General features: G+C 39.9%; 1 protein-coding gene across 1 annotated transcript in view; it reads right to left on the bottom strand.

Moving 5' to 3' along the window:
* The window catches only part of ERBB4 (erb-b2 receptor tyrosine kinase 4), a 466,745-nt gene that overhangs the window by 123,750 nt on the left and 317,055 nt on the right, over positions 1-25,940 (bottom strand). Inside the window, exons 13-16 of the mRNA XM_058028496.1 lie at positions 21,329-21,461; positions 19,127-19,220; positions 17,563-17,717; positions 11,785-11,829 (exon numbers count right to left, since the gene is read on the bottom strand). Of these exons, the coding sequence (XP_057884479.1) occupies positions 11,785-11,829; positions 17,563-17,717; positions 19,127-19,220; positions 21,329-21,461 (427 nt within the window). The remainder of the gene's footprint in view (positions 1-11,784; positions 11,830-17,562; positions 17,718-19,126; positions 19,221-21,328; positions 21,462-25,940) is intronic.

Below are 25,940 nucleotides of genomic sequence, written 5' to 3'. Positions count from 1 at the left end.
GAGAGCCCCTTTCAAAATTACAGTAATTCAGAGGGAAAGGGTTTATATTCTCTATTTCAAGAGAGGCTCCTGCCTTCCTTAGCAGACACATGTCTTTTCAAACCAAGACAAGCTCAAAACTGGAACATTCTGCTCTGCAATAGGTTTTTATAAATACAAAGAATAAAGATCATGAAAGAATGTTCAGGACTATTTAAAATAACTATCGGGAGAAAAACTGTTTTAATATTGTGCTCTTCCTTTTGTTATTTTTTTAAACACTTTTTTAATTCCACTAGTGGAAAGTGCTTGTAATTCACTTAAGTTCAGTTAAGTGTCTGCTGAAATTGAGCTATTCAACAGAAGAAATATCCAAACCCACACGTGACTGTGCCTGTAGACTGCACAGGTGGATTTGCTACCTCTAAGGGGCTGCAAGAAGGTTTCTCTACCTCATGTCCTTAATTTTGACTTCATTTTCCAAATCAACATCTTTCTTCAGAAAATGCATTTATCTTTCTTTTTATAAGTGCCTGATTTTTTGGAATGCCAGTCTTTCCTGGAAGTACTCATTCAGAAGATATAAGGAGCACAGAGCAGATATTTTGTTCAAGTGGTTGAGAACACTGGACTCCTTCCTGTTCCAGTCATTTGGGACAGCAAGCATTTGCTTTCTCAAGCTCCAGGAGTATTTCACAGTAGAGAGTCTACAAAGACTGTACTTGGGGGCCAAGTCTGACATTCTGAACCAGATTACTTTCTCTGAATTCCTTATGACTTTATGATTCTCCTTTATGAAAAATAATTCTGTACATTGAAAAGAGCCCCAATCTCTGCCCAAGCACCTCTCCAAGGGGAACAAACTCCTGCAGAGAAGGGGAACAGTCAGACTAAGGTTCAGCACTGGACATTGGCAGAAGAAAGAGGGGAAATTGAAAACTCAAAACTGAAAGAGAGGAAATTGAGATAATATATATGGAATAAATTTTTCCCTGTGAGAGTGGTGAGGCCCTGGCACAGGGTGCCCAGAGAAGCTGTGGCTGCCCCTGGATCACTGAAGATGTCCAAGGCCAGGCTGGATGGGGCTTGGAGCAACCTGGGACAGTGGAAGGTGTCCCTGCCCATGGCAGGGATGGAACAGGATGAGCTTTGAGGTCCCTTTCAACCCAAACCATTGTCTGATTCTATCATAACAAAATGGGACATGATAAACAGGTGAGAACAGAACTACCACACTGTGTTCCCATCTTTAAGTTTCTTGTCATATCCAATAATTTATTTCATAATAAGAGCTCATGTGGCTTTCAGCTGAGGTTTTTTAACCAGTGTGGCATTAAAGCATCTTTTGGACCTATGTTTGAGATGAGAGTGCATGGAGGATTTGTAGCAGGATGTGTTTGAAAATATGCATCCTTATATTTCATGTATTATGTACATTCATGCACGCCCACAGATAAAAATCTTTCCTTCAAAGCCTAAATCAAAACAGTCACACTTCACTCTGCACTGGCATGTTTATATAAATAGAGCATTTGAGACATTTATTAGAACACTAGCAATGGCCATGATGCTGTTAGCTTCAACACAGATTTCAGCTACTCATCACTTGAGTTCTAAATATGCAGAATTTATCTTTGTGGAGCATAGCAGAAAAGAAATGCAGCCAGTGCTCATAAATATGGAGGAAAATTGAAGGCAGATAAAGAGCAGAGTATAAGGAATTTCTTTGAGTATGCCTGATGCTGCTTTTGGATTTATCACTATTATTTTACTGGAATAGCAGACCATCTAAACACCCTACACAAATTACATCAATCATTAGAAAACCCCATTTGCTTACTGGGGAAAAAGCTCATATAAAACTGATATCCTGTTCCTGAAACAGATTTATATAGGATCACCTGCTATATGATACTATGGCCAAAAGGGTTTCTCTATTAACATAGAGAAACCAAAAAGTTCTTTTATGTTAATAACTTTTCAGTCATTCTTATGTTACCAACTGAAGCAGAGAGAAACACTGGAGTATCTTGCAACTCCTCTAAACTCTAGCCATCATCCCACTGCCAGCATTTCCCCAAAGGCCATTCTAAGAAGAAAAGTTGAGCACAGAAGCTCCAAACTCACCCACTGTCACTGCTCTCCTCCATATCCACAGCCAGCCAAAGGAATCCCATCCACTTCAGGGGCTGTAAAGGAGCCAAGGGAAACCTTGGCCCCTTTGTGACCATCATCTCAGCTCTGCTGACCATGGGGCTGTGTTTGTGCACACAGCAGCCTTCCACCACCTCCAGCCACAGATGGGACTGGGTTAGGAAAGCAGCTCATGGTGAGGGTACTGCTAAGAGCAACCCCAACTCTCCAACTGCTCTTCTATTAGGATTGTTTTGTAGTAAAGTATAGCTCACATTGAAGAAAATGATAATTTAGTAAAATAGCTCTTCCTTCTCCCAAATTTCTTTATGATAGAACATTCCAGAATTTACTGCTTTATCTGAGCAGCTTTTAAATGTTAAAGAAACTTGTCTTCTGACAGCTGCTGAAATTTCAGAGCAGAACAGGCCAAGCATCTGGGGAAATGGTGATCCAGCTTAAAAATCTCTTTTTCCTCTTCCAGTCACAACCCCCTTCCTTTCCCCATTCCACCAAATCCCCAAACCTAAGTAACTACCAATACTCTGGCAGGTAGTGGATCCTGCTGAGTTTTTCTTTCCCCTGACTCTGTCATGAGAAAGAGAGAGGGATTGCTTCTCATTCCATCACAAAAATATATGTATTTGAAATATTTAAGTAATCACCAGCACAAAAGGGCTGATGAAACCTTGAGAGAGTATATTCCAACATACTTATACAGCTGTAGGTTTTGGCTTAGTTTCTTAGTGATACCCTTCTTCTCACTGGAAGTTTCCTAGAAACTGCTCCTCTATTTTAAAAACCCATTGATTAAAAGCTGACTCAAACATCCCCAAGTTTGGAATATGCAGCCCTGATCCACTGGTTGATCCAGGAACTGGAAGTAGAGAGAACTCACCAAGAGCTGAAGTGAAACAGCTCTGAACTTCACCAAGTTATTCACATGCAGAGGACATACCTGCCACGAGGGAGGGGAATGCATATCTATGGGAGATGGGACACTTTTAAAGCAAGGATATTATCTCCTCAATCTGTTCTTTGCCTACTATCCCTGCTGTGATTGAGACTAGGCATATTAACAACTAGTGGTCCATTTTAATGCAGGAATACTTTTTACCTTTTCATTTTTTCCATTCATTGGTCCATTAGGGGCAGGAAAGATGTGATTTACTTCTGAAATTTGCACATATTTTTTTAAGGAAGGTTAGTCACTCAAGCAGAACAATGCCCATAGACACAGACACCTCTGGCATGAACTGAAAATATCCCATGGCTGATTCCAGCCTACTGGGATCTTGGAGGAGATGGGTTTAGCCACTGCCATGCTGCTGAATTACATATGTAATTCTGGAATTACACATCTTCCTTCCAGTCTACCACATCACTGAAGTTCCTTTGCTTCTGACCAGCCAGCCTACAGGATCTGCATACCCTGGTCCATGTTCCCAGCATTATTTTCTGATCCATTTGCAGATGAACAAAGTTTATCACTAAAAGCAGGGATTGCAGTGTCTTGTCTCCTCTTCAGCACGACCTACACTGACATTAGGCCTACAGATTCCAACCTTGCAGGATTAACTTGACCAAAAGAAATGGCAACTAATAAAACTACATCTTCCATCCTTTTTCTTCCTTCTACTTTTCTGCTGTCATCACTTCTTTTCACCCACGTTAGGGTGCTTTACAGCTTCTGTTCCTTCTAAGACATAGCTGTACTACCTAATTTCAGTGACACATCTAAACATAATTTGATTTACAAGTAGAGAACTCTGAGTTAAAATGGGACAGTGAACACAATAAGAAGATGCAATAAAAATGGAGGTGAGCATTTTGAGAGTTGCCCAACACTGGTGTATTGCTTTGAAATCCTGTGTTTTCAAAGGACATGCTATGTCACAGGAGAGTACTGGGAGTCCAAGACAAATTGCATGAGGAAAAAGTTCATACTTTTCATTAAAAAGGTTGATTGCATTTCAGACAGTTTTCCTTTAGGCATTACTAGAAAACTTTCTATCATTGACAAATCAGGGATTACATCATGACTGGACCATGTTTAACCAAAGCTTGGCCCTTGTCCTGAGGATGAGCTTGTATTTGTTCTCAGATTTCTACATAAATGCCACAACTCTCTAGTAAGAGAAACACTACCAGCTCTGCTGAGAAATGTACACAACAGGCAAATACAGAGTTACCTCCTCGCAGTCCTCTGCCAAAGAAAAGCTCAATCACAACTAGCCAGCACCTGCTCTTCACATTATCCCATAATCTTTCTTAGCCTGTTTTATCATTTGTTCAATCTCAGATAACTACAGAAATTATTTTCAACATTATCTTCTATTGATGAAACAGCCAATATGTCTGCAAAAGAGCTTGTTCACCAGCAAGTGAAAATGGTGTCATTAAAAATTTACATCAGATTGGAAAAAAAAAGGCATGAAGCTTTTTGACAAAAGTACAGATAAGATCTGAATGAGTTTCTCATCTCTCCTAGGAAAGGACAGTCTGAAAACTCAGAATTTTACCTGACCTAACTACAAATGAGCAAGCTTGTGTGAACAGAACAGAAATCTTGTGTAAAGTCATGTGCAAGTCTGTGCCTCACCTACAGCTGACAGGAGCCACAGCCCAGGATTCAGCAGCTGGATTTGCTTGTCTCTGTCCAACTCAGAGTCAAAATTTAAAGGACACTGTAGCTTAGACCATGAGCTGATCACAGCTGGAAATTATTGTCACAGACATGGAAGCGTCCTGTCCCATGGCAGGAGGATCCACACCACCCTCTGCCCCCAAGCTCAGCACAAACTGATCTTGCTCGCAGGAAAAAATTCCCAGTCTTGATTTCACAAGTCTAGTGCTGAAGAAGAGAACATTACCACAGAAAATTATTTCAGGGATTAATAACCTTCATTAGAAATGCACTGGAATTTTGCTGCCCTTAATGTCTCTCAGATTTCACCCATTTTACACCTGACAGACACCCAACTCTCCTTTTCAGTCTGCTAGACTTAGTGCCATCCTTAACCAAACTCTGTCTTCTTACCTGTGTACTTCTAGAGGAGAATCTACCTTCACTTTCAGCCAAAAAAAGCTTTAGCTGTTTGAGTTCCTAAACTTCATTCCAAGACACAAGGCACTATTTCCAATGGCTCTTCTCTAAAATCCCTGTAACACACATTCCTGGGAAAACAGTCAGTCTCTATAAAGGGACAGGGTCTACATTCTTGTTCAACTCTCTCCACTACCACTGTAACCAGGGAGAAAAGAAGCAAAATATCTCTACATTACAGCAAAGAAATACAAAAGAAGCTGAACTAACAAAGAGAGGCCATGGCACAGGGAATGAGTTTAGTATTAGCCCACATTTCCCATTAGAAATTGAATTTAGTTTTTTGAAACTACTACCCAAAGGTACAGATAATTTACATGACATTTTCCCAGCCCGTTACTTTACAGCATGGAAAAAATTATAGTAAGAATAAGCAATTTGGTCTGATGGCATGATTTCCTAATGCTCTCTTCCTGAATGATTGCTGGTATTTGTGGTGATGCTTCCACCTTTGGTAAATGCTGAGGTACAACTTCCCACACACAGCACCAAAGTCAGGACTTTGTCAATTCCTTGAAACCTACAGCTTGTTTAATTACTTTAACTCATTTACTGTTTGCTACACACCAGTGAAGTATCAAATTCAACACTGGTATTTCCATTCCTACAAAGGACTGGAAAATGGTATTTCCATTCCTGGAAAAGGACTGACAGACAACTATATTATCATCATTAACAAGTTATCTGCTATTGATCCAATGCTGGAAAAGCCACTGTAATTTAATTGAGAAGTAAGCATACATTTTGGAGTGTAAAACAAAAAAAGGTAATGTCAATGTGCAAATTTTCATCTGCATTACACGTTCTATGCTCCATCATTCCAGAAAACTCATGTTATACAGGCAATGAAAAGAAAAATGCTCCAAAGAACCCCAGACAAGAGCTTCCTGCTTCATGCAGGAATTGCAGCTCCTTCACACCTAAGTAAGGCCACAAGGAGTAAGCCAAATTGCAGAGAATTAAGTCTGGGCTCTCTAATATATTTGTCATGTTAATTTTTCTAACTAAGAAAGAGTAACCAATCCTACATTACACAGGTAGACTGGAAGTAAGACCACAAGCTTTAGTTCTGATTTATTATGTATTAAATATTAATGAATTATTACGGAACCATTCACTGAGGTTTAAACAACGCTACATCTTCCATATTTCTAAAGCTCTACAAATGTATATTTAATAATAGATAATTAATTTATAGCAACATTAAATCTAGATTAAATCCTTATTTCCAGCCATGAGAGAAACCCATTGGAGAGTGGTGAGATATATACTGTTGCTTTATAATAAGCTCACTTCTCCGTGGCAAAATTTTATTTCTGCATTGTGTATTATTTGTGTAGCCAAATCAATACAAACCCACAACACGAGGGTGATGAGAAACCAAAGCAATCACCTCTGCAATGGCACTCTGTGTTGTTTTCCATTCTAACAAACCATTTATTAATTTACATTTCCTATTGCTTCCTTTTTTCCAGCAGTCACCTATCACATTTGGCCTTCATCACTCACCATTTTTTCTGCTCATAGTTTCAGTAAAGATAATTTAGTCAATTTTCCAAACAAATAATTTTCTTATCAAAAACAAGCACAGCTGCTGGGAAACTTGGTCAATGAGTATCAACGGCACCAAGATCCTGCAAGAGTTTATTGTCCACCTTCTACTCCTTGTAGAACAAACTTCTAGGAACGTCAGATTTCTCACCTTGCTCTATCCTACACTCTCTCAACACGGTCCTCAAATCACTGGAACCACAGAACAGATTTTAAACAGCATTGTGTGAGAATTGCTTCCAGTTCTTGCACTCTCCCAACCTTACCAGTTTATTTCTCTCTACAGCAGCTTACCCTACTAAGTCCTTCCATACCATGAGTCCATGCCAGCCAATCCTGCTGAGTAAAGCAGATGAAGCACAAAGCCTCACTGATCACAGACAAATCTTTCTGATCTGTGGTCAGACCTCAAACTGAAAGAGGGGAAATTTAGGCCAGATATGAGGAAGAAATTCTTCCCTGTGAGGGTGCTGAGGCCCTGGCACAGGCTGCCCAGAGAAGCTGTGACTGCCCCATCCCTGGAAGAGTTCAAGGCCAGGTTGGATGGGGCATGGAGGCTTAGGTTGTGGAAGGTGTCCCTGCCCATGGCAGGGAGAGCTGGAACGGGATGAGCTTTAAGGTCCTTTCCAGCCCAAACCATTCTAGGATTCTATCCATAAAACAGGAAAGAAGGAATATCCTTTCCAGCCCAAACCATTCTAGGATTTCATCTGTACAACAGGAAAGAATAAATATCCTTTCCAGCCCAAACCATTCTAGGATTCCATCTGTACAACAGGAAAGAATAAATATCCTTTCCAGCCCAAACCATTCTAGGATTCCATCTGTACAACAGGAAAGAAGGAATATCCACCTACACCCTTTCACAAAAAAGCCAGTCTTAAAATGTGGAAGCAGTAAAAAACTGGAGGAACTCACAAGATCACCAACCACACCATGACTTTCATTCATGTCCCAGGGGTACCCCAAAGGTACTCCCCCTAAAGCTCCAAGCAGGGAAATGCTATGGCGAGAATTAAATTACCCTCAGCAAAGGTCTGGCTTCATAACCAGTTCAGAAGAGGCAAGGTCACCCACAGAACTGGGATTTCTCTATGAGTCTCTTTCATGAGCCTGAAAGGAGGTTGTGGCCAGATGAGGGTCAGTCTCTTCTCCCAGGCCACCAGCAATGGGACAGGAGGACACAGGGGAGGTTTAGGTTGGGCACTGGAAGTTCTTCACAGAAAGGGTGGAGGGGCTGCCCAGGGAGGTAGTGGAGTCACTGTCCCTGGAATTGTTTAAAAAAATATTTTAAAAGGTGCCGTGGTTTAGTTGATAAGGTGGTGTTAGGTCACAGGTTGTACTTCATGATCTCAAAGGTCTTTTCCAACCTAGCTCATTCTGTGATCTCGTGAATTTGTCCTGTTTGATGACATCTAAGATCTATGCAACCCACAGAGGAAGGATCTGAAACTGTTTTTTCTAGTCTGTATTTTTAAAAAATGAACCTGTTTCTTCAACTGCTCTGTTCTGATACAGCTTCAGAGAGCTCCATATTAAGAGTCTCTCAAGAGCAGCATCTTTTACCAACTAAGTACCATAGCTTAACTGGTACTCACAGATCTTATTTTCCCTCTTATTTTATACAGAGATCCTCTTCCCCTCCAGAATAATATAATTATTCTATAAAAGCAGAGAGCATATGGAGTGCTTTCCTCCAAGCAATGGAACTGAGCACCGTGAAAACCATGAACATAAGCATTTTATTAGAGGTGGTTTCCCTTCCCCACCAGCTACTGAGAGCTGCTGTGAAATTCTGCTGAAGTCATACTGTGACAGGGTACAAAACAGCTATGAAAGGATTTGCCAGCATTACACAGGGTTTACTGTTAATTAGCTCTTGTACACATAAGCAGTAGATAAAACCAGCTCTTTTTTTTGTTGTTGTTGTTGAGGAAGTGATGATTTGTTGAGAGGACATCCTTTTTGGATACAAAACTAGCAACAGCATTGTAATTAGAGTTAACATCTACACAACATTCTATTGAAGCACTTGACAATAGTGGGCCTGGCTAATTAGTTTCTGTTAGTTAAAAGGGAAATGTAAATGAAATTTTCTCGGGGCGTAAACAGAGACAGCAGCTTACTCAGACCAGGAACATCAGTGCTGCTGCTGCTGGTTCTTTCCCATCACATTTCTAGATGTACAATCTCACATGCACCAGAAAACAGAAACCTGACTCCTCCTTTGATGATCTCTCCTACTATTAAGGTGAATGAAGCCTAGCAAGGATAAACCAATTAAATTTCATACTTTAGTGAAAAAGCTCTGTCCACAGTCTCACTGAAGTCACTGCACTTAGCCAAAATTTTCTGGTAAATCTGAAAGGAACCAGCCTTTCCTGACTCTCTAGAGTATTTTCTTAATGAACAGCAGAGCATCATTTTTACAGTTTTTGAATCCTTTTAAACAACAGCTATCCCCATCTTGGGAGCAGACATAATCATCTTTTTGCTGATTGTTCCAGAATATGCTGTAATGTTATACTGTGTGCTATTCCAACCTCAGAAAACACTGAAGTAACTGCCAGAGAGGAGCAAAAGGAGGAGTGGCATTGTAATGAGAGGCAGGAGAGGAGGATGGACAACTCCCTTGGGCATCCTGGGAAATTCCAGCCTTCTTCTGCTTGCCATCTTTGTTTTGGCAATTTCTACGAAAGACTGGTATGGAAGGTGGAACCAAAACCGAAGTCCTAGAGGAATAATCCATACAGGAAGCTGCATGAGGAGATATTCTTTTGGACAGAAATCCATTGAATCTAAAGGTTTAAAAAAACCCCAAAACCAAACTATGCAGAAAGAAATGCACTGCCAAAAGTAAGGTTGTTTTCCCACAAACTTGAAGGGACTAAAGATAAGCAGAAAAGCAGAAGTTTCACCATTCATTTGGAAAACAAGCCATGTGATGCACATCTGATTCATCTTGATTAAACATGACAGAAAGAATTCCTTTGCTATTCTACCACACTCTTACAAAAGCCTTCAAGTCAATGAATCATGGCACAAACAATTTGCAAACTAAAAAACTGGAAAGGAAAGCAACACTGCTATGAAAATGGAAATAGGAGAAGATGAGGAATTTCTTGTTTGGGTTAAAGCCCTGCTCTCACTTTCAGCAGAAAAATCTGTCCCCTTCTACTCACTGATAATTTACATCAATGGAAAAAAACCTCAGGTCAATAGGTAAGGGTCAGACTGATTATTAATAAATTTAAGATTTATAAGACTCAGGAGGGTGCACAGCTGTTAGAACCTTCTTCATGTCTCTTTATCTGAAGTTAAACACTTCCATTTTGGATTTACAACCTTACTGTAACAAAAAGTGTCACTTTGCCAGTGCAGTTTTGCCCATTTTTAGTCCAAATAGAATGAACCATTTTCACAATAAAAAAAAAAAAAAAAAGCACAATTTCACAAATCTATTATAGAGGTATGAAGTTTCCTTCTTTGCCTTGAAAGTGAAAGAATACATACTGACATTTTAAACACAGTGCAGTAGTTTTCCTAGAATAAATTCAGCAAGGCTGAAACAAACAAAAAAATATCCATCAGATCCAAAGGAAACAGGAAACATTTCAGACTGAATGGAGCAGGAGTAAAACCACTGAACAGATTAAAACAATTCCTCTCATTTCTGTAGTTTGATAAGGCCCGTAAACTTAAGGAAATAATAACACATTTTCTGTATTTGTGTTTTGAGTAAAGTTGATGAAATTGGGGCCTTTAAAACTGGGACAGCTTAGTTTGGATGAGCCCATCTGAAAATGAGGCTTCACAGAAGTATCTCAAAGTGGATATCCCAGATCAGAAAGATTAAAACAAAACATTGAAATATTGAAAAATTCATTTTCTGCTGCTTATTCATTGGTTAATGAATTAAGTCAGAACTGATACTGATTTAACAAACAAATATACCATCTGATAGCATTTATAGTGCACTGTTTTTCAAGTCCAAATTTGTTCTCTCTCATAAGCTAGAAATAGGTATATTCACATTATGTACACAATTAGGAAGGAAAGACAACCTTAAAACCTTTTGAAAAAGACAAGAAAAAAACTCAGGTTGAAAATCTTAATGAGGTGGGTTTGACTGAATTTATGCATTTTTCATCTAGTCTTAGCTCAGGAGAGTAATCCCAAAGCCTAGAAGTCATATTAACCAGTTTGAATTTAAGAATGAACAAACTCAATATCAATGTGGGGCTTTCATGAAAAAGAATGCAGAATAAAGCCTACATTAATTTGTTTCAATTGTCATTACTGAAAAATAAAATTGCTGCAAGGCTACAATTTTTCTTTTAAACAGAAAATGAAAAAAAAAATCAAATAATAGTTTTATGTGAAGTAAGGAAGAAATTTTGTTTTGCTATAACATTTTTGTTTTCAAGGGAAGGTGTATGGAAGAAAGAGGCTCATTTGCTTTTAAATTTTGTCTTAAGCAAAAAACAACAACAAAAAACACAATGAAGAGAAAACAAGTGCATTCCAGAATTTTACCATCAATTTTACCAAACAATTTTACCATCTAATAAAACTGAATTTTGAAATTCAATCTGTAGAATGAATATCTACAGGAAAATTTCAGAATTTAATCCTTATCGATTTAAGCTAAAAATAAAAACACTTTTAAAAATCAGCTTAATTGAGCAGAATACCTAAATGGCTTTCAACCAGAAAGCAAATTTGGATGCAGGGAGTCAGATTTTCTAGAATACAAGGGGTGTGTGTGTTCAAACTGGCTGCTATGACATGGCAGGTGTGGAGGATGGGGTGGGGATGTTACCTAGCGTGCTGGGGCAGAGTGGACTGCCGTGTCCATGGATAGAAAATGCAGTCATGACTAGCTGGGCCTCTACACCTGCAGGCAATTACAGAACAAACCACGTCATTGCCACGCCCCAGGACATGCACACGCATGCGCCCTTGTCCACACGTGCGGGATGGAGACACACAGGCAGCCAGCAGCCAGCCAGTACCTATCCATCAGCCCAATGCAGTCCTCCAGGTGTGGCCCTATGCACCTGCAGCAAATCCAAAGTGGAAACAGGGAGAGAAAGAGAGACAGCTGTTATTTACACACCCAACGAGCAGGAATCCCCTTTGTGTTCTTAATTCTAGCTCTTCTCTTGCTAACAGAGACCTACGTCACCAAAAAATTATAGCTTGTGACAAGAAGAACAATAATAGCAACAGCATTCCAAGGCAGGCCACATCTTGGCTCAAACAACACTTTCACCTGTGTAAGTGGGAGTCCTGACAACAGGGCTGCTTTTCCTGTGTGTTTTTATGAGTCATCAAACCAGTGATTACTGCACAAAAACTGTTAATTTACAAGTCGAGATTTCCAGGAGCACAATCCAAAACTTGCTTTTCTTTCTGTAATTGATGCAATTGTTCGTTTTGTTCTAAGCTCCCAGCCAAGGTAACTGAAGAAATCCTTTTTCTCAAGGATCAACTTCCAACAAAAGCAACAAAAACCACAGCAAAATGGTGTCTGCTGATTCAGACATCTTATTCTGCTTTCCTTAGATGCTGCCAAGAGTTCTCCACCTGCACAATCAGCAGGTGCTCACCAAAGGCACTGGAAATGCAAGGAATCACTAAGTGCAGCACCACTAAAACACAGCCATGGAAAAGAGTTTGCAGAACACACGTGTGCCATGTGTGGATGTCCCTTGCCCCCATGAAGAGCAGGACTGGTTTCCTGGTCCCCTGCATTCAAACAGCAAGTCAAATACACATTTACACAGCAGTCAGGATTCTCAGAGACTCAAGTTGAGCTTTTAGGGGTTAAAACCACCCAGTCCCCTTCAGTGCTGCACACCCAGCTAGGCATTCCAGCCATGGGGAGTACCTGGCCCTTGGCATTTAAGGAAACCAAACCATTTATTTCCACTCTTTAAGAAGATCTCAGAGCCATTTTATTGACAGGCCCTTTGGCTGTATGTCTGCTACAGGCAGCAGAGGTGATCTGACACATCAGTAGACTGCAACTTACTTCTGTTGAGGCATTTTAAATTTAAGGTGTGATCCCCAACTCTTTTAAAGTTTGCTGTTTTTTCAGGCTGGCTTTGATGGAAGGATATGCATGTCAAAAAATCTGAAAGTTCAAATAAGCTCCCACGAGATCTTCTTTCTGCTTCACCATCACTTGCCACTCCTCAGCTTTTGCTGCATTTAAATTGGGATCACTGTACCATTAGAAAATGACTTCAATTTCCCTGTACCTGCTCATCAGGGAGGGAAAGTAAATCTTACCCCATGTTTGTTTACTTGAATTCTTATTTTTACATAAGACATTTACTCTGACATGCAAACACAAACTGGAAGGATTTCCTCAATGACTGCTTCCTCCAGCATAAAAAAGATGTGTAAAAAATCCAGATACTACATAAATGTAAGGGTTGATTTAAAAACAAAAAATAGAGAGAACTCTTGGAATTTCATCTGTCCTGGGCATCAGCACTTCACAATTCAGGACTGTCTGAATTGTAACCCATCTCAAACACATCCAACGATTCTTCCTTTCATGGCATTCTCAGCAATCTGGAAAAAACAAGATCAGCAATGAAGGAGGCTGAAGAATTGCTCAGATTGTCCATTTCCTACCATGCTAAAAAAAGCTGAGGTCAGACTCTTGCAGTAAATAAAAAGAAGAGCATCTTCAAATTAGAGGTCTGAGAGCCTGCTGCTGGTTTAGAGAACTGGCAGACTGACATCAAGAGCTTGTAGCCTTGGAGTCATTTCACATGTTCATTTGGAGAACAGGATTGAATCCAAACTGTACTGCTGGACCTCACCCAGTGCATGTTGAAGTGCCATTGATTTTTATTTCAAATTGTCATCTTCTTCATGGGCTTGGCTTTCCCAAAGAGAGAACTCTGTCCAGGTGCAGTTCCATTACTCCCAGTGAGGCAGTTCCCATGTTCCTCCTGAGAGGCTGTCCTGATTACATGCAGGGAAGTACAACACTGTGAGTCATGGCAATTTTCATTCACAGGGTATTTTGTACCCCCCAAAAAATAACATCAGGTGTTTTTCTCCAGGAGGGAACTCCCTTCATTCCAGGCTTTTTGACCCATATAAGCCTGACAAAATCATACATCACGCTGTTCACACCCAGTGTTCCTTCTGCTTGGAGTCTGGATGAGATTTTCTTTTCCAAGTTGGCTCTGTAAAATGAACTGGTTAATTGAGACATGCCAATTCATTAATGATATATTCAGTACCTTACAAAAGTTCAATACAGCTTATCCAGAAAATTACACTTGGAGCTCATCCTAGCTTAACAGATAATCATCCTCTGAAAGGAAATTTGGGGTTTTGAAAATTGCAGTAACAACTATTTTTTTTTCCAGGAACAATCCAGAAATATCGTCATTTATCAATCTTCTTTAAGATTGAAAGGTGGGGTTTTAACTGCACAGATATGGGGTGACAAAGCCATTCCACACCAAATGAACTCTCAAAAATCTTGGTCACTGGAAACAAACAAAACTCATTTTACAATGGTGTAAGTGGATTATCTCTGGGCAGGAGAAAACCTTTTTTGTGATGGTCACACAATTATTGTTATGGATAAAATCAGACAACTCTGCCCAAGGGCTACTGAGCTAACAGGTGAGAGGAACAAAGTTGAACTGGAGCAGGGGCTAGGAGGGAACTCTGCAAAACAAAAGAGTAACAGTTTTTCTTATCCAGAGTGTGTTTGCATTATTATTTCATCTGGAATTCAAACTTTCTTCCTAAAAATACACCTAAGCTTTAGAGACAACATGGTGCTTCTGCCCTCCAATCCTTTCAGGGCCACACACTGGTGCTGGAGCTCCCCTGACTCCTCTGGTCATGGCTTAGAAGGAAAAGAGAATTTTGGTGAGGAGTAATGCCCTCTCTTCAAAGAGCTGTGTGACAAAACATGTTTGTGTGACCAGGGGAGGTGCCCAGTGAGCTCTCCCATTTGTGTCCTGCCCAGCAAGGAAGCAGGCTGTCACTTGCTATTGTGTAATTAGTGTTTTATTCCTGCGCAAGTGTTCAGTTTTGGCTGGCTCTGCAAGAAGAGGTGCCAAATGCTTTCCAACTCTCTTGAATTGAGTGGGATGGCTGTCCCACGTGCCTCAGATCTGCTCCAAACTGGCTGCAAGTAGCTGATACTTATCACAGGGACTAAAGGGCAGGAGCACAGTTGTTGCACCCAAGGATGTCTCTGTCTGACAGTTCCTCTGGTCAAACCAAGGTCATTAGTAGGGCTGGCTAATTACACACCTAGTAAGAGAAACAGTCATTACACTGGAATAAGGGAGGAGAATGGTGCTACCAACCTCACTAAACCAGTCCTCTGCAAATGCCAAGATGGAACTTGTGGCAAAACACAGGAAACAGAGGTGGGACAGATCCTTTCTTGGTGCAACAGATCCTTTCTTGGTACAACTGGTGGGGATGACTGGAAACATCATGTGAGCACTAATAACCTATTTTATCAAGCAGCACTGCAGGAATGAGATAATATCATCCTGGGAAGTGCTGCTCTGCAGCAGCTCAGCCCTTCTGGATGGGTATCCCAGCTGTACTGAGAGGGCACTGCTGTAATTCCAGCACTTGATCTGGGAGCCAGGAGAACAGATGTGGGGGATGAAGCAGAATTAAGTTTTCTCTCCACCTTTCAGCCATGAGCCAAACAGCAAGCTGTGTTCTCTCCACAACATATTTCAGTGAAGAATCATGACTGAGGGAAATTTAAATATTACTGCCTTAAAGGAAAGGTATGAAACCAGAGAATTCAGCCTTGAAGGAGGAAAGGAGAGAGGAACTGATTTCCCTTCTCTCCATGGGCTTATTCAGGCCCTGACAATGTTGGCAAGAAGATGAACAACCTGCAAACCCCAACCATCTTGGGCAGTCATAAATAGCTTCATTAACATAATTACATGCCACAAAGTCTCTAGGAACAAGAAAATGAATAGTAAGCCATGCTTACCCACACTTGGGGGGAAGACAACACTGGTTTTCTAAGGGATAAAAAAAAAATACCCAAGAATAGACACTTCAGCTTTTTAATAAGAGGACAAAAATTTCCACAGGGAAATTGCCATGGAAAAGGGATAGTTCCTCATCTGGGAGATGGGAACATCATGGGCTTTGTGTACATAACTGGGGGAGAGACCTTTAGCCCTTTTACTTGTCCTTTTTCTGGGGATGGGCACACTGTGGGACATTCTTTCACCTAATCAGAAGGAGAAAATAAAAAGGAGGGAAAACCAGAAGTCTAAGGATTAAAAGGACAACAGCACTTGGCATAAGGGAACCCAGTGTCAGCAACAGCTGCCAATGAGGACTGCCAAGGTCAGCTAGAACTGCCTAATGCCCTTCATATCTGTGCATGAGCTAGAATGTCACATTTTCAGCACAAGACATAAAAACCTCCCTTCTCAATCCAGGCAGATAAAAATAAACAGCCACTTGCAAAATATGAATGCCTATGAAGAAGTGGAAAGGAATGGAAAACCTTCTGCTGTCTTCCTGGTCTAGGAGAAACACAGTTGGGCCACAAACACTAGAAACAGCTGGGTCAGTGAGAACTCCTCAGGAAAGAAGAGGGAATAGGAAGAAGTGTTGCTCACTGGAGGCCAGGAGAGCTGCAAGGCACAGTAAATCCATCACACCTCTGTGGTTTTGTCAGATTAGATCAGCACTGGCACCTTCTCCATCTATGAAAACTAGGACCAGAGCTCCTGGAGTGCCTTTTAATATCATTTCTTCTTACCCTCTTCTTCCACAGTAACAGCATTTTTCTTATTGCATAACTGATTTAAAGGGTCTGGGGGGGAGACAAATCTGTAACAGATCCTGGCTGTGTCTCTGTGATCTCCCTCTCATTTCCCTAATGGCTCCATTGTAATTAGATTTGCAAAACCAGCAGAAGGTCTCATTTTGAATGGCAACAGCTGTTGACATCAAGATTACATTGAATAATTTACTGGTTTAATTTTAGCTGCTAAACAATAAGAGCCTCTTGTCGAAGATTATTTCACTGGCTGATCTTTTCTCTTTTTCCCATTGCTGCCTCTTCCTCTTCTTGTATGCTGGACACTCTGAATTGCCCCATGGAAAAGGCAGTTGTAACTTCCATGGCCTGTGCAAAACTATAGGTGTGCATGTGACTATTGTTGTGTTGTACAGGTTCTTAATTCTGGTTCAGATTCATGGGCTGTATTATTCCAAGTGTAACAAATTCCAAGTGAAATAAACTATTCTGGGCACTTTACCAGGACTTCAGAAATTGATGTACAGGAGCCTGAGACTGAGCAAAGTCAGGTTTCAAACTCTCTGTATTTCCTGTAGGGAAAGGAGAGCAGTAGCACTTTTGTCTCACAGTAGTGCTGCAGACTTACTTCACAAATACCAAATAGTAGAGATTCTGTCAAGGAGAAAATAGTAAAAAAAAAAAAAATAGATTCATTTTACGAGCCTAAAACTAAGTGACAGGGCAGCATTTGCTATAAATCAGTATAGAAGGAAAGCTCAGAGCATTGCTGTGGAAAGTTCTTCTCTGTAGTCCTCAAAAGGGTTTTTTTGTGATAAACTGCTGGGCATTCATGACTTAAACCTGAGAGACTGAAAATCAAAGGTTAAATTCCTACTGCACACTCTCTTTTCAGGAGTGAGACAAATGCTTTACTAAGCCAAACTATCTCTAAAGCACCCTGTGCTAGGAGCAGTGCATGGATGGGAGGGCTCCCTGCAGAGCTGGCACTCACCCTTGGGTGCAGTTGGGATGACACGGGTGGCACTCCCGATCCTCATCAGCATACTTGAAAATGAAGCTGTTGGCCCCCTGCAAGCCATCAGGACATTTTTCCACACAATTTGGACCATCCTTAAAATGGAAACACTTGGTGCAGTGGTCAGGACCCTGGAGAGCATGGAAGAAAGAAATGTAGAGCATTCAAGTTACTCTGTCCTTTCCTGCTGCACTAGGCTTGCACTGGCACACCTGCAACAGCTCCTCTTCCCAAGGAACTGGGAATTACCTGCATGGCTCCAGTCTCTGTTAGGGAGCAGCAAACACATAAATCCTGGTGCTTTTGGCCATAAGATTCTTCTGTAGAGTGCCAAACTAAATTCCAGCTCCTAGATGAGCTTCTTAATATTATTGGTGTGCTTAATAGAGTGAAGTCAGCACCCATTTTAATGCTGAGAAAGTTTCTGCTACATTATTTAGTACTCAACCTTTGCAAAGCCTTCAGTGGGATCTCCTGCCTCTGCACCCCAGAACTATTTTCCACAAGCATTCTGCACATGGCATCTAGTCACAGCAAGAATGAAAGGATACAAGGTCCTTTATTCTACAAGATGAATGACTACAATGTCTCCTTCTTAACACACATGAAGACGAAATTGCTTAGACCAACAAACCAAGACTCCTGGGCAATGTAAAAGTAAAATTTTAAAGCTGTGATGGTAAGCCAATGTATAACTAAATCAGGTTGAGCATTGGCCTAGGATTTTATGTCCATAAGCCCTGCTACAAATCCAAATTTACATCACACCACAACAGTGCTCAACACTTGAAACATTAACTACTTGCAGAAAAACACAGTATTGTAAGAAAAATTATGATGCCTTTCTTTTTTCTGTTCAGTAAGTAAGTCACAGAAATAAGGAAATAAATTACAGGCTATATTTTCTCAATTATGAAGAGCCTAAAATACAACTCCTCATTTCCAGTACACTTGTGACTTTTAATTTTGGCAATAAAACCAGAAGAAAGATACAATTTCTATCTCCCAAATGAGCAATAATCATGAAAAGAAAAGTTACTGGCCATTATAAAGGTGAGAAAGAGTTAAGCACCATTTAGGATGTATGAAAAACGTTATCTATCAAAAGAACTTAAAGTACTTATCTAAGTACAAAAAACCTCCCAGCGTATTGTTCAAACTGAGGGACTGAGACAAATTCCCCCACTTTTTTTTTGGGAAGGGGAGTGGTGTATGAAGAATGAAAAGAGGGATAAAATAAGCCACTCAAATCCCAACTGCATGCTGCCAGTCTGTAAAAATTGCATGCATCTGTACCACTAAAGCATTAAGATAACTCAGGAAAGAAAAGGAAAACTACTAAAATCATTTTTGTAAGGAGGCAGACCCAAGGCAGATCCCCAGCACCAATTCAGCACAAGAAGAATTCCTTTCCTACAAGCAGAATATGTGTGATTTCTGCTTTTGTTTCACTAATTATTTTTTTCCTTCAGCAAGTTACCCTGAACCATAACAGACCAAGGAAACCAAACCCTACAAACATGACAGGCTGTGTCCTTACCGGCCCGTAGCAGGTGATCATGTTTTCCTCCATCTTCTCACACTGGGGATCACACTCCACACACACAGAGCCGTTGGCAAACTCTCGGAATTCCCTGAGGAAATATTTTGCAGGCAGGTTAAGAGAAATCTGATTCTATGACAAAACTGAGCTCACCTGGCTGGGTCTTCACCTGATAGAATTGATCCTGTCACAGCAGCTGAGGACAGGTCACCACCTCATCCACAGCCACCTGAAGCAGAGACACCTTCTTCACCAACATAAAATGTGGGAATTTATAAAATCAAAGCTGCTGCCATGTTCCCATTGTCATAACCATGTAATGAGACTGATGCTGGAAAATAAAGCAGCTCAAGACACATTCCTAGCAGTCCCATCCCGTCGGTGATTGATACATAGCACTCAGCCAGCAATATAAAACTACAGTGGAGGCCTTTCTCTCATTCAGAAATACAGACTTCATTAACAGGACAAAATTACTGGTTTCTTGATTTTCACCTATAGGACTGTGGCTCAGATTCAGGAAGCACTGATTTGAGCACATGTGAGCACTGATGGCAGAGCTGCCCTTGCTGCTGGTAGGTCTCTATGAACACTTTTTAAAGCCCGTTCTCCAAAAGGCTCAATGTTTTCAGCAATAATTCTAGACTGAGGTCTCAATCTATAAAATGTCAAAACACATCTTTTTACTCATTTATTTCATGTATCCACAAGAAACTACCACTTGTTATTAACCACTTTTAAGGGGGGAAAAAGTAGGTTGAATTTCTTCCTTCAAACATTTCAGCTGCCAGTTTCCCCTCACCACAAACTTCCAGCACTCTCCCAACACAATCCATCCCACCTTCTTCTAGGCCAAGATGAATTATCTGAGCAAGTTGTTTCTCCCCCACTAAAGTCAGACTGGATCTTTGTAGTAGGCTCAGAGTGGGCCAGGCCAAGCTTTGCCAGGGGGATCCCATCTTGCTGCATTAACCAGTTACAGATGTGCTGCACACTTATTTCAGAAGGCTCCAGAAGCATCCAGGTAAAGGTTTTGAGCTCAGGTGGTCACTGCTCATCCTTCATTCCTCTACAGCCGTTAGGATCTGCTGAGGACATCACGATGGAGTGGGGGAAAACCTCACTTGAGCTCACCCTTCCCTGGCTCTGGGAGTGGATTTTTCCTGCTGAGGACTAAAAGAGATGTCAAATACAGCTTGACCCCACCCTGAAGAACTGTTGCTGCCCTACAATATCAACATGCAGAGCTCTCCCACAAACAAAAAGTTCTCCCCCAGCCCAGGTTATAAATATTTTCACATATTTAGGACAGAACTGAGCCTGTGAAAGTATAAATGCCATTCACTGATGGATAGAGAACAGAACAGAACACACTGATTGAGTCTCATCATGCTCTTACTGTGACAGGCCCCATGGCAGCAAAAGACACCAAGGGGGCACCAACTTATTCCAGTGCACTGACAACACAACTGGGGTCTGCAACTCTCCTTATTGAGGGGTGAAGGGGGAGGAGAGAAGCTTTTAAGTACATAAAACTGCTCTGACAAAGCATTTTTGCAAGCCTTCTCTAGATGGAAGAGTTGAGAATATTTTCATGCATTTGTGGGAGTTCATTTGCTCAGTTCAGCTTTATTTTTCTGTCATAAGGCAGATTTAACCACCTTGTGCTATGGAGGTATTCCCCCAGTACAAGCAGCAAAAGGAAAAGGGGCAAGAACTTCTACTGGTTTTTAAATTTATATTTGTGTGTACAATTACACAGTGCATTATGAAAAAGAGAGTGAGTTTTTCTACTTTGAAGTCCTTATTCAGAGAATTTCTTGATCAGATGTCTGAATCCAAATTGTCTGAAAGAATATAATTGTGTGGTTCTGAAAAAGAGTATCAAGTAGGGAAAAATGAGGGGTTTTTGGTAATTTTTCACCTAAATCAAACTATTCATGTTACCAGCAATACAGTAGATGCAAGGTGATGATGCTGCATGAAAACTTTAGTCAGTGGAATACCATGGAAAGCGTTCCACACACGTTCAGATTTAGAAATCCTTAAATCTTACCCCATGACATGTTTTACCCCAAATCAGTAACACTGGCAGTGGAGCCAGATGCTGATTAAAGCAAACCCCAAATGACTTGCTCATTGAAGTCCTCAACAAAGCTAATTAGCAGCTTTGGGGAGAACCCCAGGGCAGTGTCTTACCCGTCGTAGAGGTTGCAGGAGTCGATGCAGGTCCTGCCCCGGATGAAGCGCTTGCAGGACAGGCACTGGTCTGGCCCTGGCCCCCAGCAGCCATCACTGGAGCACAGCTCGTTGCACACCATGCCATCAGCCGCTGCAGAGACAGGGGTGCTGTCAGGAATGCACACAGCCCCCCCAAACCCAGGGGAAAACATTCCAGGGACATCTGACACACTCGGAACCGTCACCAGGGCGTCCCCATTGCCCAGGAGCAGGTGAGACACCAAGTTCAGAATTCACTTTGGTTACAAATCCATTGCAGATTTAAGTGAAGTGTGCTGTTTGCAATTGTTTAACTTGTTTAATTAATTTCCTGTACCTGTAAAAAACCTGTATTAATTTACTAAAAACCTAATTAACTTACTATACTCATAAAAAATCTGCAACTTACAAAACTACCTCAAACAAAACAAAAAGAATGTAAATTTCCAGACTAGAAGAAGATAAGAAGAGCCCCTTAGACCTTGAAACAAGAAGCAAACCGAAACTGAAAGTACAAGAAGCAAACCAAAACTGAAAGTACAAGAAGCAAACCAAAACTGAAAGTACAAGAAGCAAACCGAAAAGCTCTCTCTGTACAAGAACTGACATGAACAAATTGTAATGTGAAATTAGAAAATAGATATAAAATAACATAAATTAAATATAAATTTATATTGTATTATAATAATATATATTATATATTATATTATATCATTATTATACAATATAATAATTATATAATATTATATATACTATTATATATAATATAGACTACATTTATTATAGATATATTTATGTAGTAATATATTTATTTATAATAAGGGATGTATATCTAATTATATGTTTATTATTAATTTATATATATGATATAATATAAATATATATTTTATTTTTATATATAAAATTATAAATTAAATATAAGTGACATCTATAAATAAATATTAATCTATTGTGAAACTTCACACATATACAGCAAATTAAGAGACAAAAAAAGAAACTAGACTCCCAGAGAGTGCACATGTTCTTTAAAGAACTATCCTGCATGCAGCCAGCACTAAATAAAAACACATACCTACTTCACAACTTTTACAATTTTTTAATATAGTTTTTTCCACAAATCATAGGACAGAGAAAAGGCAAATCACCATTTTGCCACAACACAAATACACAGAGCACTCAGCTGGATATTGTACACACTCCTGCTCTGCTCCTTTCAGAAAAAACTGAGCAGGAAAAATGTTTAAGAGAGTGCTCCAAGGATGATCAAAACCAGAGAAGAGCTTCTAAACCAGGAGTAAACAGAGAGGTGGGGGAGAAAGGACGTGATTAAAGCTGCTAAAATCCTGAATGGCAAGGAGGAGGTGAGTAAGCATCAAACAATTGTTCACTGCTGCTTCCCAGTCCCTCATGGGCATTCAAAGAGACAGGAATCCAATAGGGTTAAAATCTGAGATTTTTCTTCACAGAAAGTAAAGATCAACCTGTAGAATTCCCTGACACATGACATGATAAATGGCAAAAATTTAAAGGAGTCAAAAAAATCAACTGTCTGAATCCAGTAAAGTTCTATTAAACTAAAATATAAAATGCTACCTATGAATTGAGGACTCCCTGAAATACAGCTTATGGACAGTGGGGAAATAATTGAAGGAAAGGAAAATAAACTGTGATTTTAAATTTATTTACTGCAAAAGCACCTGAAGAGCCTAAGAGCCTTTATATTAAAACCCTCAACCCCACACAAAAATACACAATAAACTAAGGGTGAGAGGGAAAGTTTGTTTCAAACAGTGTAAGTCTGTATTTTTTATTTTATATAAATCATTCTCTGTGTAAATATCTAGATGATGAGACAGATGGAGAAAATGAGCAAAGAGCAAAAGGAACACATTATCTCTCCAGCATCTGATGGAAATCTGGATGCACTTTCAACCTAACCCTGGCATGTGAAAGGGGCAGAATTAATTTGAATTTATTTTTGCACAATGCAATGTTTTACACAAATGGATTACACCCTGGACTGAGTAAATTAAACCCAGCAAGGACCTGAACTATCAGAGATGGCAACAATAAGACACTTGTTGGCTTTTCAAACTATTGGAACAACTTAAGAGGAATAACAACTGTAAAAGAGGTGTGCTGCTTGAGTTCTACCACCCTCTTCAATACTTCCTTACTCAATACACCACAAATAACCTCAGGCATGAGAAGCCTGAACATGTTTTATCAAGGCTGGGAGATTCAGGTTTTTTCCTTTCTATATCACATATAATTTTAATGCCGACATCCAAAAGGTACTCAGAAGTACCTTTTTTGTTTTCCTTTTTCCTCAAAGCTCAAACCAGGAACAGCCAAATACAAAGTTATTTCATTCAGGAGTCACTGCAGGTGCTCAGTATGCTTTAAAGTGTATTAATTATCACAGATTGCAGCACAGCAAGAGGGACTCAGGGGGCCATTTCAGAGAGATGCTTTGTCCTCCTTCCCTGAGGAGGACAAAGCAGCCAAATGAGCCAGACCAGCACAGTCAGGAGGAGGAGACACAAAATTCAGCTTCTCTTTACTGTCCTAACCTGACTTCCTTTTAAGCATATTAACATTTTTATAATAACTATCAGATGTCAGTAATTCCACTATGCTGCCACTGAACCTGTAAATAAAACAAAAAGAAAAGCCACAAAGCCAGAAACTATCCTAGTTACAATTAAACAAACTTTCTACATAGTTTCATATGGTGTTTGTTTTCTAATCAATGATTCATTTTAAATATTTGTCATGCAACAAAAAAACTTTACCTGGTTTGGAGATCTCTTCATTTCTCATTTTTAATTTTAAGAATATTGCTAGCTCTTCTGATTTTGTTTTTCCACACTCATCACAGAAAGGCAGTTCCCTGTTTGCTTTCTCACCTTCTTTGTGACTTGAAATTGTGATTTACTACTAGTGATTTCCTTTCTCTTCATTTTTCTCACCCTACAAACTACTCTGGAATCAGAATTTATTTGCACAGACAGAGAATTTCACTAAAATATCTGTCCAAATAACAAGGGATATTATTATAAGATAGCTCCAAAAATACAGTGAGTAACTGTATACAAATAAAAAGAGAGGTTTTCAATAAAGAAAATCATGATTACCCCATTGAAATGTAGCCAACACAGTACCTGTAGTCTTATGAAAAAAGCAATAGAAACAAAAAAATTATGATTTCCTCCTGAAATGTTTTCATAAAAGAATCTTGGCAAGGAGGGAGTGGTTGTTTTGACAACTTATAAAAACTCATTTCTCTGCCTTTCTCTTCTTTAATTGTGGGGATGGCTAAAGAAACATTTCAATTTTTGACATATTATTTGGCAGTTCCATGGGCTGAGCATGTTCTGCAGCTCCAGCACATCACATGGCCTTATGTGGAAGGAAATAACAATAATGGTCTTGACAGAAACTGGATTTTGTCAGGACTTTTAGAAAAAGGATTCATTCCTTATTAATGGGGCCACACAGGTTAGAAGTAGAGAGTTTGAATGTTTTTCCCCAACCTAAATAGAACACAAGAAAATTAGCTACTAAAAAAAGAAAAATTATTTTTATTTGGCTATATGCTTCTGGGCCTGATCCAAAGCTCCATAAACTGAATAGGAAAACTCCTGCAGACTTCAATTAGCTTTACATCATGCCTGATAATGAATGTAATCATTTATTCAAGTTGTTAATTGATGGCTAGATTGATATAATTCATAATAATCACATCTCTAACAACCTTTGCCTAGAAGGGTTTCACCTTACACTGCAGGTGTCACTAAAGCTGAGGGAATTGCTCAAGTAACTTTGGATAAAAGATCTTTTTGCCTGCATTTCTTTTGTGTGCACTCATATTTCACATGACTCACCTCTGACAGTTCCATTAAAAAAAAAATAAAATACAACAACAAAAAAAAAAGCTGGAAAAAAAATGCAGACTTTTCACTTCAGCATGGAGCAAAGGTAAAATCTACCTACCCTTTTCTTGGTGATTTGCTCCATTCCCTATGCACATGAGCTTGGACACTGATATGCACTCACACAGAAGTCCCAGTTGGAGAGAAAAACTAATATTCCTGTTGGAATTGCACTGCCCTCCAATTGGAGAGAAAAACCAATATTCCTGTTAGGACTGCACAGCCTCCCAGATGGAGCCACTTGACCCCTGGCCTGTGCTCATTACACAGTGTCCATTTAATGAACACAGGTCAGAATCCATTTTTAAAACCAGCCCCTTGATACTGGAGCTAACTTTGTGACTGTTTGAAAAGGAAACAAATGAGATGTGCTTTCCTCTTTAAGATTTCCACAGTGCTAAATCTCTTAAAATGTCTTTAGGAGTGTTTTTCTTCCTGGAAAATGGTAAGTGTCTATTATAACAAATCCTCACCAAGCTAGAGGTGAAATGAAGTTTGCATTTTCTCTTTGTGTGCAAATGTAGTGACAAGACATTGCATGTGAGAGGAAGATGTGACAGCACATCCCAGTTTCCATTTGCTCTGGAAGCTCATCTTTCAGTAGCTGTGGCAGCTTCAAAGGGATTCAAACTGAGTGATCCCAGGGAAGGCCAAAG

Source organism: Melospiza georgiana, chromosome 7 (genome assembly GCF_028018845.1).
Source record: "Melospiza georgiana isolate bMelGeo1 chromosome 7, bMelGeo1.pri, whole genome shotgun sequence".
Taxonomy (NCBI): domain Eukaryota; kingdom Metazoa; phylum Chordata; class Aves; order Passeriformes; family Passerellidae; genus Melospiza; species Melospiza georgiana.
Note: the sequence above shows the minus strand (reverse complement) of the source record. Positions and strands in the feature narration are given on the sequence as shown.